The 20,149-nt window shown below is 42.4% G+C and overlaps 1 protein-coding gene across 1 annotated transcript in view; it reads left to right on the forward strand.

Moving 5' to 3' along the window:
* FMO1 (flavin containing dimethylaniline monoxygenase 1) overlaps positions 1-19,618 on the forward strand; it is a 29,205-nt gene extending 9,587 nt beyond the window's left edge. The window contains exons 4-10 of the mRNA XM_004756696.3: positions 6,238-6,426; positions 9,113-9,275; positions 11,181-11,323; positions 13,742-13,941; positions 15,763-16,118; positions 16,649-16,721; positions 18,469-19,618. Coding sequence (XP_004756753.1) covers positions 6,238-6,426; positions 9,113-9,275; positions 11,181-11,323; positions 13,742-13,941; positions 15,763-16,118; positions 16,649-16,721; positions 18,469-18,811 — 1,467 coding nt within the window. The 3' untranslated portion in view covers positions 18,812-19,618. The remainder of the gene's footprint in view (positions 1-6,237; positions 6,427-9,112; positions 9,276-11,180; positions 11,324-13,741; positions 13,942-15,762; positions 16,119-16,648; positions 16,722-18,468) is intronic.
* The last annotated feature ends 531 nt before the right edge of the window (positions 19,619-20,149 follow it).

Genomic DNA, 20,149 nt, shown 5'->3' on the forward strand with positions numbered 1-20,149 from the left:
GACCCAAAGCTTGAGAAAGTGAATCTCTGTAGTAATCGTGGGAGAATGATACGAATGACCATTAAGATTTACTGAGAGTCTACCAGACACTGCAGAAAACACGTCACAGCTACCGTTTCAGTCCTCCTATGGGATATTACTATTCCTATTTATATCTGAAGAAACTGAGACACAGAGAGATTAAGAAAATCCCGAAGGTTACCCAACTACAAATGGAGAGCTTGAAGATGAACCCAGGCAGTCTGAATCTGGGCTGTGTGCTCTCAAGAACTACAGGCATTTCCAGAGTCTGGCTCAAGAATGGGCAGGCTAATTCTAGACTGTTCATGGGATCCCACCAGGTGTCCTAGTGAATGATGGCGACCTTCCCAGTATATTGCAGGACCAAAATGGACCAGGCAGCCAGAAGCCTTCTGTGCGCTTCGCCTCGCCCTCTGCCCACAGACCCTCCCTCCTCTCCTCCCGCTTGGTTTTCCCCCAGTGGCCCCATCAACTCAGGAGGCATGTGTTTGCCTCCTTGGAGTACCAGGGCAATTGGCAGACCCACACAGGGATGATGCAGCCCGAGATCCCAGCAATGCCTGGGAATCACTGGGGCCACAGGCACACACAGGAGGGGAAGGCCCAGGAGCTGCAAACCATTCAGAAGGGGCACGGACCCATACCCTCTATATATAAACTGAACACTCCAGACCATGTGTTTTTCCAGGAAGAAGAATCGGTGGGAAGAAAGAGAGACAAGAGCAAAGAGGTGGTCTTGGACGCCAGCCCCAGGGCCAAGTTTCCACTCTGCACTATGGTTCTTCCTCAGCTAGCATCTGTGATACATTATTCCAAGATAGGCTTCAGTTTTGCCTGGAAGGTTTTCCTTCCTCTTGCCTTTACATCTCCCAGAGTTTTACAAAAAAGTTGTTGTGGGGTTTTATTTTTTTTCCTTTCTATTTATGTTTCTTTGTTCATCTGTTTTAAGTTCCCGTAAATACATGGTTACTGGCTTATCCAACCTCACAAGCCCCATTACTCTTTGCTATTGAAACATGCCATTCCAACATACTTGAAAGTTTTTGACCCATTTTTATGGATATCTTTACAATATGTATTATGCACATCTCTACTCCTCTTAGTCTATATTCCAAATTTAGACTTTTATTATCGTTAACTAGACATTGATGGTATTAACCGAGCATGAGTCATTACGTCATGCTCCCAGATGCCAGAGGACAGTAAGGGAGCTGTGGCCTAACTGGCCCAGAACGTTCAGAGCTGTTGTTTCCTCTATAGACTATAGGTTCTTCCCTCCTGCTTCCTCTTGCATCTCCATTTTACAGCTGTTTCCCTCTCTTTTTTAAAAGATTTTATTTATTTATTTATTTATTTATTTGACACAGATAGAGACAGAGAGAGGGAGCACAAGCAGGGGCAGTGGGAGAGGAGAAGCAGGCTTCCCTCTGAGCAAGGAGCGGGATGCGGGGCTCGATCCTAGGACTCTGGGATCATGACCTGAGCTGAAGGCAGAGGCTTAATGACTGAGGCACCCAGGCGCCCTTTTACAGCTGTTTCTATTCCCTTTCTTCCTATAACCCAGAAGGAACTTCGCTTTTAACTAAATCAAACCAACCTCGTTTTAATACCCAGCTTCAAATTTAAAGCTCTGCTATTCACTAAGGCAGCCACTGGCCACATGGAACCATGGAATTGGTTGACGTGGCTAAAAATGGAAATTTTTATTTCATTTGATTTTAATTTAATTTTTTAAAGATTTTATTTATTTGACAGAGAGAAACACAGCAAGAGAGGGAACACAAGCAGAGGGAATGGGAGAAGGAGAAGCAGGCCTTCCGCCGGGCAGGCAGCCTGATTCGGGGCTTGAACCCAGGACCCTGGGATCATGACCTGAGCCAAAGGCAGACGCTTAACAACTGAGCCACCCAGGCACTCCAATTAATTTTAATTTTAAAACCAATCCTCAGTTCAGTTACTGAAACGCTTTTAAGTATATTCATTAACAATTTGGATATATGAATACCCTTTTACAATTCACATTTAGCATTTGAATTGAGAAGTACCATAAATACACTGGTATTCAAAAAACTTGCTATGCATAAAAGAATAAAATGTACTTCATTAGTAAATTTTTATAGTGATGACATGTTGAAAGTATAAAATTTAGATAGAGTGAATTAAACACAGTACAGGGTTAAAATTAATTTCACCTGGTTCTTTTTTTAAATTTTTAAATTTAAATTTAATTTTTAAATATGACTACCAGAAAATTTTAAAGTGTGTATGTTCCACCACATCCCTGTCGGTAGGACTATTCTAAAACCTTGTTACTCAGAGTATGGCCCCCGGCCCAAAAGCATCTGCAGGGGAATTTGTTAGAAATAGAGAATCTCAGAGCTGTGAAGTGTGTGAGCCTGAAGAATCACAAACCTGTGCCCCTGAAACAAATAATACGTTATATGTTAATAATAAAAATTATTTTTAAAAAATATAAAATATTAATATATATAATATTTTTAAAAATAAAAAAAAAAAAAAGAAATACAGCATCTCAGACCTGAGGCACCTGGGTGGCTCAGTCCCAGTTGAACATCCAACTTCTGGTTTCAGCTCAAGTAGAGATCTCAGAGCGAGGGGTCCGTGCTCAGCTCGGAGTCAGCTTCTCCCTCTCCCTCCTCCTCCCACTCTGCGCCGTCCTCCTCCTGCTCGCACCAGGACACTGTGCTCTCGCTCTCGTTCTCTCTCTCTCTAATAAATAAATCTTTTTTTTAAGATTTTATTTTTATTTATTTGACAGAGAACACAAGTAGGCAGAAAGGCAGGCAGAGAGAGAGAGAGAGAGAAGCAGGCTCTGCACTGAGCAGAGAGCCCAATGCGGGGCTCGATCCCAGGGTTCTGGGATCATGACCTGGGCCGAAGGCAGAGGCTTTAACCCGCTGAGCCACCCAGGCGCCCCTAAATAAATCTTAAAGGAAAAAAATCCCTCAGGCTCACACAGACCTACTAAATCAGCATCTGCATGTTAATAAGATTCCCCAGGTGATTCTTAACAAGGTTAAGGAACACTAACTAGAGAGCTGTGCTTCTCAAACTGTGGAGAAGAATCAAGTTCATGTTTTGTTGTTTCATTTTCAATCAAGTATATACAATTGCATTCGTAAGAAAAGTAAAAAAGGAACTATGAAAACAGTGAAAATGAAATGAAGAAAAAGGTCAAAATATAAATTCAAAAGTCATATAGAGTCAAAAGACATAAAATAAAATTCAGCAAATGTCATTAAATGTACAAATTTTTAAAAATTCCAAATGGTGGGCCCATTTTTTCTTTGGAAGTGTATACGTACGCAATTAAAATAGAAAGTCCCTATTACACTTGCGGCTTTTAGCCAAATAAAACATGGTGTGTGGAGTAATCTCCATATGAAACACCTGGAGGCACACTCTTAGTATGTGTTGGACATATTAACATTTAAAGATTTTTAAATTATTTTTATTAATGTATAATATATTATGAGCCCCAGGGTACAGGTCTGTGAATCATCAGGCTTACACATTTCACAGCACTCCCCATAGCACATACCCTCCAATATTTAAAGTTTTTAATGTGACCATTAAACTAGCTTCTTGCTTGTTATTGTATCTAATCTGGACTGGAGGCAAAACCATGCTCTTCTCAAAGAATACTGTGTATCTAAACTGTTTCTAAGTTTTGCCTAAGAGCACACATAAGGAGAGAAACAGTTCACAAAGGTACATTGATTGGAAAGGAAGAAGAAACTTTAAAGCAATCTCAGGAAGTTCAGGACTTTTTTTTTTTTTTTTTTTTGGAGAGAGTGAGAGAGAGAGAGAGAGAGAGCACGGGCTGGGGGCGAGGGGCAGAGGCAGAGAGAATCTCAAGCAGCCTCCACACTGAGCCCAGACCCCGACACGGGGGCTCAATCCCACGACCCTGAGATCATGACCTGAGCTGAAATCAAGAGTCAGCCGCTTAACCGAGCGAGCCCCCCAGCTACCCCCAGGACCTTCTTGTAACTGCCTTCCAAAATGAAGCAAGTAGGGCTGTATTTTCAAAAATTATTCTCAACCTTTTATCAGTAGCCAGTTTATTCTCTAAGGTTATAACTAAACATCAGTTATCTTTCTTTTTTTAAGATTTTATTTGAGAGAGAGAGAGTGCACACATGGGAAATGGGCAGAGGGAGGGGAACTTGCACAAGCTGGGAAATAGGCAGAGAGAAGGGGACAAGCAGACCCCCTGTTGAGCAGCGAGCCCACCCTTGGTCTGGATCCCATGACCCTGAGATCATGACCTGAGCCCAAGTTCGACACTTAACTGGCGGAGCCACCCAGACGCTCCAATATCATTTATCCTCCGAAGAAAGAAAATGACAAGTTGTATGGATTTTTGGATAACAGTTTTCAAACTAACCTTAAAACTTCACTAACATAGTCCCACTGCCCATGACTAGGACACAACTCGACCATTAGAGCCCTCCTCACAGGGACCAGACAAAACTGAGACTGACCCGAGTCTCATTCAACACATAGGAGTCCACATGCTTGGATACTGAACAACGGCGAATTATCGCAGTGGAAGTTTCCAGATGCTTACTCTCAATTTCTGTCCGTCGCTTGTCACAGAGGCTAATGAACAAGTCAGCTCTGTCTTGCTGGGCCAACGTCGTCTCTGAGTCACACTGCTTTAGCTCTTTTGGCAGAATAAACGAGCAGGATTTAAATAGTCACCCTGGGGTCGCCTGGGTGGCTCAGTGGGTTAAGCCGCTGCCTTCGGCTCAGGTCTATGGGTCTCAGGGTCCTGGGATCGAGTCCCGCATCGGCCTCTCTGCTCAGCGGGGAGCCTGCTTCCTCCTCTCTCTGCCTGCCTCTCTGCCTACTTGTGATCTCTCTCTGTCAAATAAATAAATAAAATCTTTAAAAAATAATAATAATAATAAATAAATAAATAGTCGCCTGCCCAGAAGTCTTTAGATTCCAGTTTTCTAGATTTATTCTGGACAAAAAGACTGTCAGAGGGGGAGCCCCAGACAAGCAAGATACAGTGAACTCATTACTGATGAGCTGATGAGATTGGCAACATTAACCAAATCCACAACGATGTAAAAAACAAAACAAAACAAAACAAAAAACCCACAATGATGTGTTTACAATTTTATTGTAATCTGTAATCACTGTAATCACCACACATTTCATGCAGATCTAGATTCACATCCTTTGAGAGAACAAAATGAGCCCTCCTCCACGTGTGACGTTTATGTTTGCCTTAGAAAAAAAACAACTATATGTAACCAAAATGGTAAATAATATTAAAATACTAAGGACCGGCTCACCATTAAACTCAGAATACCCTTCATAATACATCCCAAAGACAGAAGTCATGTATATTAATGACTGCATGTACCAAAACTGCTTATTATTCAACCTGGTGGGAGTTGTCTAAGATCCTGATATTTGCCATTTATTCAGGTCGAAACTGGGGGAGGGAAATGAATCTTTCACCACTTACGCAGTAGCCAGTCTGGACAACTTTGACCTGCTTCTTCTCCCAAGACCTGAATCCAAACAGCTGCCCCATCCTGTGCCTTCTGTCTTTCTACTGCCTCAGTTTCCACGTCTCTGTTTCAACACCACCGCCTCTGACTTCAGCCATGGCTCGAGTGGGTTTCTGGTTCAGGCTCTTCACCACCCTTCCCTTCCAGACTTCTGTCCTTCATCTTTTCTAGAACAGGAATTATCTTTTCAAAATGTAACCGGAATCACTTCCTCATTAAAAACTCAGAAGACTGCCATCACCTTCCAATAAAATCCAAATTCCTTAGCTTTAGATGCAAACTCCTTCCTGATCTGAACCCCCTTCTGCATAGTCCTTTCAACAACGCCCATGGAAACCAAACTACCTAGCAACTGTCCATCATGCAGACACAACTTCCTAGTCTATTTCCATATTTTCCGGTATTTTGCAGTAATGCCATGTGAATCTGGACAGGTGAGTTCATCCTGGGTTTGTTAACATGTAACGAATGAAATTACAACTCTCGTCATAAAATTCAGTGTTCCGTGTTCACCCCACCTCAAGGGCAGGACAACAAATCCCATTAGAAAGGGTAACCTTAATCTCTGTCAATGTTTAAAATGCCTAAAAATTAACATCCATTCCCCATGTGTGCACACGTGCACAAATCCATACACACTCACGTGTGTGCACTGTTTGTGCAGGAGCATGTTGAAGAAGGCAGAGCCAGCCTCTATAAGTCTGTGGTTTCCAACAGCTGCAAGGAGATGTCTTGTTACTCAGACTTTCCATTCCCAGAAGATTATCCAAACTATGTGCCAAATTCTCAATTCCTGGAATACCTCAAAATGTATGCAAACCGGTTCAACCTTCTGGAATACATTCGGTTCAAGGTAAGACACGAAACATCAGTCAGTAGTCAAAAAGTACTGCCTACCTGCTTCCTGTTTCTCTCAATTGCCTCGCCCTTGGCTCTGTAGATGAGATCGTGAACTGGCAAGATTGAGGACACGGGGCTGGATTCCTCCCCTCGTACTCACACCCACCCTAAGTAAATCGGAGAGTGGAGGTGGGTACTTTCTGTAAGAATTCACACGTATACACTTTTAGTTTGTCATAATTTCATCCGAGAACCCAAAGGGACCTGAAAATATCAAACCACATTCGCTGCTTGGGACAAAAGCACATAGGGACATTGATGACTTCTACCAGTCCCTAGGTTCCTCTCTTCTTGAGCATCCCTTCATAGGAAAAAAACATGTGCAGTGGCCCATACACAGAAGGACCTCACTATCTGAAGGAAATCTTCTCTAGACATCCTTGGGAATAGAAAAATCTTTGAATATGGTGCTTTTCACAGGTCTTCTCCCCCTCCCTCCCCATTTCCAAGAACAGAAACAGGAAGAAGACAGGACAGAGGCAAACTAATACACTCTCTTTTTCCCCATTCTTTTCCTCCCCAAGAAACAGGACAATCCATGTGCTTTCCTTCTCCTACCTCCCCCTCTCCCTGCTACAGACGGGGATGGTAAGGAATTTCTAGGGAATTGAAAGCAACATGAATGACCAAAATTAGCCGTAAGTAAGATTCGTATTCACAACCTTAAAGGTACTAACCAACAAGTCACTAGTACCTTGAAGGGATGCCTGCAACCGCATGTTCACTGCAGTATTAGTTATAATAGTCAAGACAGGGAAACAGCCCTAGTGTCCACCGATGGGTACACGGATAAAGAAAATGTCCCCCACACATACACACACACTGGAATGTTGTTTAGTCAAAAAGAAGAAGCAAATCCTGCCATTTGCTACAACATGGATGGGCCTTTAGAGTATTATACTAAGTGAAATGTCAGAGAAATACCAAAAAAAAAAAAAAAAATCACCAAACTCTTAGAAACAGAGCAGATTGGTGGTTGCCAGAGGTGAAGAGTGGCAGCTGGGGGACATGGGCCAAGACGGTCAAAAGGTACAGACTCCCAGTTATGAGATAAATCAGTTCTGGTGAATATAGTTCATGGTATTATAGATTTGAAAGTTGCTAAGAGAGTAAATCTTAAAAGTTCTTTTCACAAGAAAAAGAATTATAACTATGCAAAGTGATGGGTGTGAAATAGACTTACTATTTGTTGCAATTATTTTGCAGTTTATACATTGTACATTTATACATTACACATACTATACATTTATCAGATCATTACATCATATACTTTAAACTTACACATGTTGTATGCCAACTATATTTCAACCAAATTGGGTAAAATGAAAGTATTCCCATTTTCCAAAGAGTATTTTACTCCACTTCCTTATCTTGCAAGGGATACAGTAAAAATGAAACACTATCATAGTGAATGGATATGATTCTCAGAAATATTTTTAATGCATCAGAGTTCCTGAATCTGATGAAGTTCCTTTACTACATGCTACCCCAAGTCTATTTTAAAATAATTGGAAAAGAAATGATTAAAGCTAGATTTTCACCCAAGTTTTAAGAGGATATACACATAAGAGATTTCTTTCCTGTGCATTCCAAATATTTAATTACAAATAGTTCTTTTTTAAAAAAAAAAAAAAAGATTTTATTTATTTATTTATTTATTTATTTGACAGACAGAGACCACAAGTAGGCAGAGGCGCAGAGAGAGAGGGGGAAGCAGGCTCCCCGCTGAGCAGAGAGCCCGATGCGGGGCTCCATCCCAGGACCCTGAGATCATGACCTGAGCCGAAGGCAGAGGCTTAACCCACTGAGCCACCCAGGCAACCCTAGTTCTTATATTTAAGACAAAAGTAAACTCTATTTTGAAATCAATTAATTTTTAATTAACTGAAAACTTAAATTTTAAAAAGAAAGAGTTCCTAATACAAATGTTGGAGTCCAACAAGTGCTTCAAATATTATAAACCAAACAGTGACCCCGTTAGGAAAGACCTGAGATGCCTGTCTTCTCTGAAAACTGAAAAAAGACAGGCAGCAAAGTCTCTTGGTCAGTAGAGTATTTATGCTCTTGGATTTGACTTGTACATTTATTTTACATATTTTCTGAATCAGAACCCTGCACCCATAAACATATATACATACTTGAGTAAAACAAACAAACAAAAAAAATAGACTGACATTTGGACTCCTCCAGAACATTCAGGCCATAAAGTTAGCATTTTCCAATCATTCTCTGGATCTGGGAAAACTTCAGCAACATATTCTATAGGACCTTTCATAAGGTCCAAATTTATGCTTTCAATTTATATTACCCACATCTCTATTGAAGCACAGCTCTGGAGATATATACATAACAGAAAGATCATAGTTCTTGGTTCTATAATTTACTGTGAGAATTTGAGCAAAATCATTCAAACTTTTTGGATCTCATCACTTCTCTTAAATACCCCATCACAACTATAAGCTTAGAAAACTTGCATCCAGAAAACTATGGTTAGTCTGATAACTCGATTCAATTTCTAAGTTTATGCTTATTAATTATGGTGAGTCTGTGCTCTAGAACATTTCAAATGTCAGCTGTGGCCAGCAAGCCCTTACCAGAAACTTCACAACAATTAATTGTGACTATGATTCTTTTTTCAGACTAAAGTCTGCCAAGTAACAAAATGCCCAGATTTTACTGTCACTGGCCAGTGGGAGGTGGTCACTCAGCACGAAGGAAAACAGCAGTCTGCCGTCTTCGACGCTGTCATGGTCTGCACTGGTTTCCTTACTAACCCGTATTTGCCACTGGACTCTTTTCCAGGTACAGCATTTTCTGAAATTGACCCTAATTTGTCTCTTGGGAGCCAGGCTGCTACTGGCTTAATCTGGGAACACATTTCTATGCTTCCTCCCTTCAACAGCTAAAGTTGTGAGGTAATAAGGATTTTTTCCTAACCAGCACTTTCTGGCCAGCTTTTGGCTTTCATTTGCTCCAAACAACCAATATGTGCCCAAAAAAGAGAATAAGTAACTAGCCAGCAGTTTTGAGCCTCACTGAGGTTCAGTGTCTCTCTGAAGTGATGGGCAACACTCAGAAAGTCTTATAAGACATGGGATGCTTATACAGGTGGTCAGCCTCAACAGCAGCAAACAGCCAAGGCTGAGTTAGAGGCCTGGACCACCTTACCCAACAGCAAACCTCATGGATCAAACAAACAGAGCTCTACTGGACTGGCAGACCTTCCAACACTGGTCTTTTTTTTTTTTAATATTTTATTTACTTATTTGAGAGAGAGCATATGACTGGGGGCGTGGGAGGAGCTGCAGGCAGAGGGAGAAGCAGACTCCTCACAGAGCAGGGAGCCCAGGGCAGGACTCAATCCCAGGACCCTGGGATCATGACCTGAGCCAAAGGCAGACGCTTAACCAACTGAGCACCCAGGCGCCCTCTCAATACCAATCTTACCAGCCACTACCAACTGGTCGTTTGAAATCCCTGGCGAGTTCATCGTTAAGGAGACTTTGAGCTCTCAAGTTCTGGGACTTTAGATTTGAAAAGGAGTCCTCCAGATCTCACCACCGCCCTCTCTGCCTCACAACAGGCTTGTGTAGTACAGAGTACACACATCCTAGGGTCATTGTTAACTGTTAACCAAAATTCAGATTCATTGAAGACTTTCAGAAACTTGTGTCTGGAGGCACATTGATCTGGAGGAAATTCCAGAGATGTTCCAAAAAGTCTTAGTAAAAATAGCAGATATCATAGAATAAATGAACAACTTTCCAAGATAACCACTTAATTCACTCAGATATGTATGTTCTAGTGTGTTTACTAACACAAACATGTTCACCTAATAAAATGCTTATGCTGCCTCACTGTGACAAAAGAGTGAAAAATATTAGTCTGATAGGAGACTCAGCCATAGGGTCTCATTTTTGCTTATTTGTGATCAAAGGATCTTGGTTTTGAGAGAATCTAAGATAATTTAACGTCCCGGGGTAGAATTATTATCTATGGATATTATGGAAAATAATAAGGATAAAAATTCTAGGATTCTCCTCAAACTTGTCTAGCTCTCCCTCCTCAGCCAGTCCCAGGTCCACTTTTTCTGGAAAAAATAGGTTCTTTGTATAGAATGTATTACTTTTGATTGATTGTGTTAATGCAACCTTGAGAGTATTTTCCAAAACTATCCATTCACATTTAATGTTTCAGTAAGAAATTTGGCCTCAGCTGCCTGAGATACCCTTTCTAGTTAGAACAGTAGATCTGACCCCAGTATAACGAACACGATCCCTTTTTCTGAGAGCTAGCTCCTGCTGACTCAGCACACTCAGCCTTAGTTCTAGTCAGTCGCCAAGGTAAACTATCCGTGAACCTCCCCAACCCACAGGGACCTTTTCAAATAAGAAACACATTTTAGGGGCACCTGGGTGGCTCAGTTGGTTAAGCGACTGCCTTTGGCTCAGGTCATGATCCCAGGGTCCTGGGATGGAGCCCAGCATCAGGCTCCTGCTCAGTAGAGAGCCTGCTTCTCCCTCCCCACTCCCCCTGCTTGTGTTCCCTCTCTCACTCTGTCACTCTCTGCCAAATAATAAAGTATTTTTTAAAATAAATAATAAAAATAACCAAAATAATCCAACAAGAAGATATTAATGGAACAACATTTATGTTTCATTCGCTGATCCTATACAATTATTTATTTGTGACTTTCTTTTTCTATAGGTATAAATATCTTTAAAGGCCAGTACTTTCATAGCCGACAGTATAAACATCCAGATATATTTAAGGACAAGAGAGTCCTTGTGATTGGAATGGGGAATTCGGGCACAGACATTGCTGTGGAGGCCAGCCACCTGGCTAAAAAGGTACCTTTCTTCATGTGACTTAATGAAGAATTTTATCTTAAGATGCATGCCTCGGGATCCATGAATGTGAAAAATGATGAAAGAAATAAATATGCCTAAAGCACACACACATTTTTTAAAAAAACAGATTTTTTTTAAAGATTTTATTTATTTATTTATCAGAGAGAAAGAGAGGGAGCACAAGCAGGGGAAGCAGCAGGCAGAGGGAGAAGCAGGCTCCCTGATGAGCAGGGAGCCCCATGCAGGACTCAATCCCAGGTCCCCAGGATCATGACCTGAGCTGAAGGCAGATGTTTAACTGACTGAACCACCCAGCCACCCCCCCCAAAAAAGATTTTTAAACCATTTTTTCTTATGTGTTTATAAATTTTTTACTGCAAATTCCAAGAGTCACTTTTCCTCCAAGACCAACTTCTCTGACCTCCTGTTTTTGTCATTTTCCCGGTCATCCAACAAGAGCTACCGGAGACATCTGGGTCTTACTTACCTAGACCCATCAGTGAGAAAATCCTGTCCTTTTTCCTTTGAAGATTTCCCATCGCTTTTTCCTTCCTTTCTTTGTTAATCTCCACTACCCTCAACGGGTCCGTACAGTAAGGTCTGTACAATGAGTCCATACAATAATCCCCCTAATAATAATTGTAGAAATGATTCATATTTATTGGGGCTTCCTCTGTGCCAGGCACTTCACTAAATGCCTTACTGTCTGACCTCAGTCATCAAAAGAAGCCGTGGGAGTGGGTCCCGTCAGTACGCTTGACTGTAGTGAAGAAATGGAGGCTTACAGAAGCTGAGGAGGATGCCTGACATTGTACCACTAGCAGATGGCCGAGCCAGCCTTCAAGTTCAAGTCCCTCCGGCCCAACGCACCTGTTCCTAATTCTACCCACATCCCCGCATGCCCACTCCCTCCCCCACATGCAGTGACCCATCCATACAGACACCCTAACACCCACAAACAAATCCTCTGACAAGCCAGCTCTCGTTATGACACTCTCATGTTTAAAGACTTCTAATAACTCGCTAAAAAAGAAATGTCAATTATACTCAAGTAAAAACAAAAAAGTGGGAAAGAGAAGCAGAGGAGACAGATCTGAGAAAGCACGGGCCACTTTTTGATCACGTTGCCAAACCAAGGAAGCTAGGAAAGCTCTGCGGGCTCTGTGCTCCTGCCAAAATGTACAGGAAACTCCTACTAAAATAGAACGGAATGGAACGGGATGGATAAAATAAAATAAGCAACACAAAAGAAAATATTAATAAGAAATTGCAGGTGAATTAGCCTTGCATTATAGGGTTCTCCTTAATTCGATTCAAATCTGCAATTTCAGCTTTATCCCCCACTACTCTGAGCCCTTTCTGGTTCTGCATCTCTTTTCCCCTTTCCTCGTACCCGACCCCTCTCCTCCTGCAGTGCCTTTCCTCCTTTTTTCACAACCCGCAAGAACATGCCCAGCTATCTCACCCCAACACAGTGATCTCTGCCTGCGACGAATTTAGGTAATAATTTTAATGAACATTCCTCAGTTGGCAGCAGGAACAACAAATCAAGATGAGTTGTGCCCAATGTTGTGCCAGGCACTGGGAATCACTGAAGAACACAATAGAAACAAGATTTCTGCCATCATGGAGCACAGGGTCGTGGGGGACACAGATGCCAATGAAATAAGTACAGATAATCAGATCGCTGATTGCAAGAGTGACAATAGCCATGAAGAAAAAGAACTGGGAGTGTGGGACTATAATATTCCTTTCGGGGACTTTCAAAAAAAGGACCTGATTGATAGATGGATCTGGGGAGACTAACAGTTTGGAGGAGTTATCCTGAAAGAAGAAAAAGGAGGTCCTGAAATAAAAAACAACACAGTCTCGCCCACTATGACCACCACATGTGGGCAGCACGTTATTGTTTCTATTTCTGTAATGATCAGAAATTTCAAATTCAGTCAGCTGGTAAGCTCAAATAGCAACTCTGAAAAGGAAAAAAGAGCGAGAGAACTCGTCAGAACGAATTGGGTTACTGAACTCTGTCAATTCCAACAATGGTTTCTATTGAAACTCTCTATCGACAACTTTCAGTTGTTGGCATACCTACAAAATTGTAACCACCTGCTCGTTGTTTTTTCACGTGAAACTTTCAGCTCCCCTCTCTTGTCGCAGTACCTCACTCACGGCAATGGCTGGCAGATAGTAAGCTTGTTACATGTTCTAAGGCATTTGAATACTCTAGATGCTCAAACCATGATCTCAAAAGAATAACTTAAAGATGGGAGCTGGAGGAGTCAGAAATATGTGGTTGAGGATGTATTTTGAGGGTGGTATTTCTCGTGCCATTCTAATTGTGAAACTTCCTGAATTTCTGGCAAAGCCAACCCTGTTCCCTGGCTCAGACTGAGTGGTTTCTTTGATTGTTTCTAGGTGTTTCTCAGCACCACAGGAGGGGCCTGGGTGATGAGTCGAGTCTTTGATTCAGGGTACCCATGGGACATGGTGTTCATGACTCGATTTCAGAACATGCTCAGAAATTCTCTCCCAACTCCAATTGTGACTTGGTTGATGGCAAGAAAGATGAACAGCTGGTTCAATCATGCAAATTACGGCTTAATACCAGAAGACAGGTAAATATAGTGTATCTGCTGAGGGCTGTTGGGCAGAAGGAACCTTGATCCTTCCACTGGCATATCCAAACCAGGCAATTACACAACCATGTGACTGAACATGAAAGAAGACATCATACAAAGGTACTTCATGAGCCCTAACTGTGTTTGAGTTCTTGGTAAGCGAAACTATAAATTTCATCTTGTCAATAACCCTTTAAAGTATTATTATAGTCTCCTGTTTATCCTAGGTAAACTGAGGCTTCACAAAGTTCAACTACTTGCCCAAGCTCGTTTAGTAATAAGCGAGCTCTGTGAGCTAGGCAAGTTGCATAAGCCTCAGCTACAGCGATCCAAAGAGAGTGACTTGTCTATGACTACTTTGACATAAGCCACACGCCTTGTTTCACTGTGTGGGAAAAATCAAATGCTCTGTTGCCCCTTGCCACCTCTCCAACAGCAATGCCTTCTTGCCCCTGTCAAGATGACCTTGATCTCAGTCTGTCCTAAATTCAGTCTATAATGAGTGACCACCTACAACTTACCTCATTAGCAAGAACTGAAGGCTCTGCTTTCTCGTTCATTAGTTTGTACAATGACATTCCATTACCGGCATGGCACCTTAGCCTGGAGATCCTGTCTGATCTATCTCCAGACTTCACTCGGGGCCGCATGGATCACGGGGCGCCCAAGCCCCCGCTGATGGCACACAGCCCCCTTGTGTGCGCACACACACCCGCTTCCTCTGGCTCTCTCCAACCTTCTCTCATGCATCTTCCTCTCACCCTGCTCTCTGCTTGCCTCTGCTGTCACCATCTCTTCCTTCCATATTTCCTACCTACCCTCTTCCATGTCCTACCTTGAAGCCCCTTGGGGGTTTTGACTCTTGGCACCAGAACTTTGTCTACCATAAGCTTTGTTTAACCTGGGTGGCAGCACAGGGACTACAAACCATAAACCTTAAAAGATGTGAAATGAGCCTAAGGAGCTATCATCCCTTCACTCTTGGATTTAATCTTTTATCATTTCCAAACTTCTTACGTACATACTATTTCATGCTTCCATGTCATTTGGCTTGCCATGTTGTTTGGGATATTGGAAATTTTGAGACCAATCCCAACCTCTCCATCTATTTCATATGCTCTTCATCCTACCCAATGAACTACGGATGCAAGCATCAGTATCCCTGTTTTACAGATGAATAAAACCCAATGGGGACCAAATGACTTCCTCAAGCTCTGTTAAGTATAAACATTAGGATAAGAAGCCACCCTTGCTCCTTCCTATTCCAGTGCTCTTTTCCATTTTAGCCCACTGTCTCTTTCTGTGCTTCACCATAACCTCAAAATGGCTCAGCTCATTTAAAATCATCTCACAAAGTACTTGCTTAGTGAGCCCAAAGACAGAGGCAGAAAAAGATCATTCTGCCCTTGTTCCTTTTAAACACATGCCTGCTTTCCTTGTCCCATTGCTCCCTAGGCGGAGAGAGCTCCCAGCAGTTCTCAGCAGCTGTAGAAGTCCCCGGCTTCCCTTGGAGTCCTTCAGCACTGGGTTATCTCTAAAGACACTGATAACTGAGATCTGAAAGTCAACAAGGGAAACGGGAGCCAGGGAAAGCTCTGACCCCCCTCCTCCATAGGCTCCCAAACACTAGCAAATGGTAAACACATTTCATCATCTTGGACACTCATGAGTCCTTCCCACAGAAGGGGCTTGTCCCATGGCTGGCACCTCCTGCCTGGCCAAGGGGAGAATCCCAGAATGAAGAAAGGAAGGGAAGGGAAAGGGACAGCTGGCCTCACCGGCCCTGGCAGTCTCGTCCCTGCCCACGTTTCTGTTTAGGACGCAGCTGAGAGAGCCTGTGCTAAATGACGAGCTTCCGGGGCGGATCATCACCGGGAAGGTGCTCATCAAGCCAAGCATAAAGGAGGTGAAGGAAAACTCTGTCATATTCAACAACACCCCCAAGGAAGAGCCTATCGATATCATCGTCTTTGCCACGGGCTACACCTTTGCTTTCCCCTTCCTGGATGAGACCATAGTCAAAGTTGAAAATGGCCAGGCATCGTTGTACAAGTACATTTTCCCTGCGCACCTGCCACAGCCGACTCTGGCTGTCATTGGCCTCATCAAACCCTTGGGCTCCATGATACCCACAGGAGAAACCCAAGCGCGATGGGCTGTCCGGGTCCTGAAAGGTATGTTCACGAGAAGCTGCAGGGCACATGTGGTTTTGGTTTGCCATGTTATTTGGGATATTGGAAATTCTGAGACCATCTCCCACTTCTCAAAACAACACAGTCTTTAAAAGCAGGATCCATTCTATTCTTCATGGAATTACACTGTCGTAACGAATTTGAGCCATTACCAGCACAAAAGATAAATCAGGGGTCAAAAAATACAAGTTGCATCTACCTGTTATTTTTGCAGAACGAACAGGTTCAATTTGAATGGAAAGTTTCAGTCAGGGGAGTGGCAGAACTCAGCTGTGAGGTTTTGTTTTATGGGTTAACTAGGGAGATGACCCAGAGGATACAACTTCTCGGCTGGTAACATTATTACCAGGGCCATACCTCCAATCCGTGTCGGCTGCTACCACTTTTTTTGCCAGAAGAACAGATAAGTCGCTGGGTACTAAGAGTGAAACGTGAGCAGTGGTAAAGCATCTTTACCCAGTAGGCAAGCAGGCCTAAAGTTAAATTGCCTTTTTTGTTCGTACGTTGCACAGGTATAAATAAGCTACCACCGCAAAATGTCATGATAGAGGAAGTTAATGAAAGAAAAGAAAACAAACACAGCGGGTAAGTTAACTAAGTTAACCCCTCATGCATCTTTTTTGAATCATCACTCAAATGGGTAAAAACAGTGGCAGAAGAGATGAGTTCAAGGAAACGGACTCAGTGGGGAAAAAATCTAGGCTAGCCTGTTTAAGGTGAGAGGGGGGAGTTGAAGTGTCCCCAAATTGTCACTTCGGACGATGGTCACCTAATGCCACCTGGAGTCTGGATTCTTTTTTGTTGTTCTTGTTATGTTATGTTAGTCACCATACGGTATGTCATTAGTTTTTGATGTAGTGTTCCAAGATTCACTGTTTCATATCACACCCAGGGGTGGAGTCTGGATTCTAAACCAAATATAATTCAGTCTCATCTCCCGGATATGTTATTCATGCCTTATTTATAATCAGGCAGAGCTATGCACAGCACTCTGATGCCAGCAGAGACTGCTCATTCATTCATTCGACAAATCTTTCTCCAGCTGTGTTATTTATTCAGAAGCTACTCTAGAGTGGGACTCTGCTAACTCTGGCCTGCAGGCCAAACCGGCCGACCACCTGAATTTTTCTTTTCTGAATTTTTTCTTAATAATTTTTGAAAGATTTTATTTATTTATTGAGGAGCGAGAGAGAGAATGAACAGGGAGAGAGGCAGAGGAGGAGGGAGAAGCAGACTCCTCACTGAGCAGGGAGCCCGATGCAGGACTCGATCCCAGGACCCTGGGATCATGACCTGAGCTGAAGGCAGGCCCTTAACTGACAGAGCGACCCAGGTGCCCCTCTTTTACATTTTTAGATGGATGGACAGAAAGAAGAATATTCTGTGATATGTGAAAATTACAGGAAATCTAAATCACAGTGGCCATAAACTTTTATGAGAACATAGCCACACTCATGGTTGCTTTTGAGTTACAATAGCAGAGCTGAGTAGTTGAGACAGAGACCATAATATGGCCTAAACACACTTAACATCTGGCCTTTTGCCCAAATAAGTTTGTTGACTCTGTTCCCTGGAGAAGAGGCTTCCTCTTATGCTCTACTGTCTGGCTGGTACAACATCAAAAACTAATGACATACTGTATGGTGACTAACATAACATAACCAAAAAAAAAAAGTTTTAAAATGATTGCATTTAAGAATTGTTATCACTTCTCTAATTTATACATGTTTGCAAACTTCATGCTGATCTATCCTGGACAAAGTGTTAAATCCCCAAATAATAAACACATTTTAGATGTCTCTTTTTTACCCTCAACCTGGAGTATAAACCGATCTCCATTATAGAATTCTGCTGTAACGCAGATAATGAATTAGAACTGCACAGTGGAAAGGCTTCTTGTCATAGGGCAGTCAGTGATTTCAGGGCTAGACCAGCAGTACAGGCGATTCCACCCTATGGATTTTTGAGGACTTTTCCATTTTACAAATCCAACAATAATTGAGTTTTAGAAAAATTTAGAAATAGTGAAGTTATGTAAAAACTTTTTTTTCTAGAAATTACCAATTATTTGACAAAAGAACTAAAGAATGCCAGCTGCCTTCATGAGCATTTGGAGCACTACGTATACACAGTGTCTTGTCAAGGAGCGCATCTAGCTTTTACATGCATATATATAATGAGACCATCAGACAGCTATGGGCTGGGAGGGAAGGACACACAAACCATTTCAAATTGTCTGGTGTTGCTGTTTACTTTTGGCACTTTTACTTATTCTGGATTATCATTATTTTACCTTTTTGTCTTCTTTATCCCCAATTTTCCTTTCCTAAAGGTTTGGCTTGTGTTACTGCAAAGCTTTACAGTCAGATTATATCACATACATAGATGAACTCCTGACCAGTATCAATGCAAAACCCAACCTATTCTCTCTGCTCCTGACGGACCCGCGCCTGGCTTTCACCATCTTCTTCGGCCCATGCACGCCGTACCAGTTCCGCCTGACTGGCCCAGGGAAATGGAAAGGAGCCAGAAATGCCATCTTGACCCAGTGGGATCGAACATTCAAAGTCACCAAAACTCGAATCGTACAAGAATCCCCATCTCCCTTTGCAAGCTTACTTAAACTCTTAAGCCTTCTGGCTTTACTTCTGGCCATTTTCCTAATTTTCCTGTAAAAAAAAAAAGATTGCCCAGGTGGTTTGTCCAATGCCCCTCATAGATTTACAGGGCTCTGGTCCTTCCGTTGCCACGTCATTCTCTTCATCATAGCCGTGAGCCTTACTGGAGTGGTGATGGCCATGGCCCGTCCTTCCCTGGCTGCCACTGGTATTGCTGGGCTTCTCCTGCTGCCCCGGCTTCCAGTGCTAGAGGAAGAGAAACGGTCATGATTTCTGTGCATTTGAAGGCTGCTGGGAAGTTCCATGTTCCCTTTACGAGAGAGCTGTTTAAGACAGCACTCAGCATTCCCAGCTCTCTCTCATATAAACCATTTTCATAGGCCTCAACTAAGCCCCCTACTTCACAAAAGATTTCGTTGTACCAGAATGATCCTGTTATGGTATCAGCCTCAGACATAAAAAGAAAGGAAAAAAAACTAGAAATTCAATGTTTCAAGTGGTCTTTTATGCTCTTTTTCCAATTTGGGGAAAAGATGCAGGCAAAGAGAGAAGAGGACGAGGTGTCCACTCCTCAAAGCCATCAAAGAAGTGAGGGTTCAGCAAATTCCCCGGAACCTGTCTAAAGGAATGTAGGGACCGCAGAGAAAGACAAAGACCATACGATTTCACTTATACCTAGAACCTAAAAAACAAAGTAACAAGTAAACAAAACAACAACAAAGAAACAAAATCCAGAAATAGGCTCATAAATACAGGGAACTAGTGGCTGCCAGACGGGGAGGGGTGGAGGAATGGGAAAATAGGAGAAAGGATTGAGAGGTAGAGAGTTCTGGCTACGAAACAAGTAGGTCACGGGGACAAAAAGTACAGGAATAGAGTCAATAATATTATAACTTTGTATGCTGACAGATGTAACCATGCCTATGGTAAGCATATATATATATAAAATCATCATTGAATCACTATATTGAAAAAAATTATCTTAATAAAAATAAAGGGATGATCCTGCCTGGGAGTGCTTATTGCCCTAGAATGCACTCTACAACAAAATGGGGTTTTGTTGTAGGCATAATAGCATAATGTTATGCTATTATAGCATAATAGCAACATTATAGCATAATGTTGTAGGCATAATAACAGCCCAAATCAGATCTACCCCACAGAAAATCAACCACCACCACTAGTTCATTGAGCCGGGCTCCACAAGATGAAATGTCCATAAAAACCCAAAAGCAAGGGGTTCAGAAAGCTGCCAGATTGGTGAACACATAGAGGTTCGGGGAGACTCATGCCCCTAGAGAAGACATGGAGGCTCTTCCCCCCGTTCCCATGTAGCTTGCCCAATGCGTGTCTTCCACCTTGTTTTTCCTGGGTTATATCCTTCCATAATAACCT

This window comes from Mustela putorius, unplaced genomic scaffold (assembly GCF_011764305.1).
Source record: "Mustela putorius furo isolate JIRA1106 unplaced genomic scaffold, ASM1176430v1.1 tig00000785_pilon_pilon_pilon, whole genome shotgun sequence".
Lineage (NCBI taxonomy): Eukaryota > Metazoa > Chordata > Mammalia > Carnivora > Mustelidae > Mustela > Mustela putorius.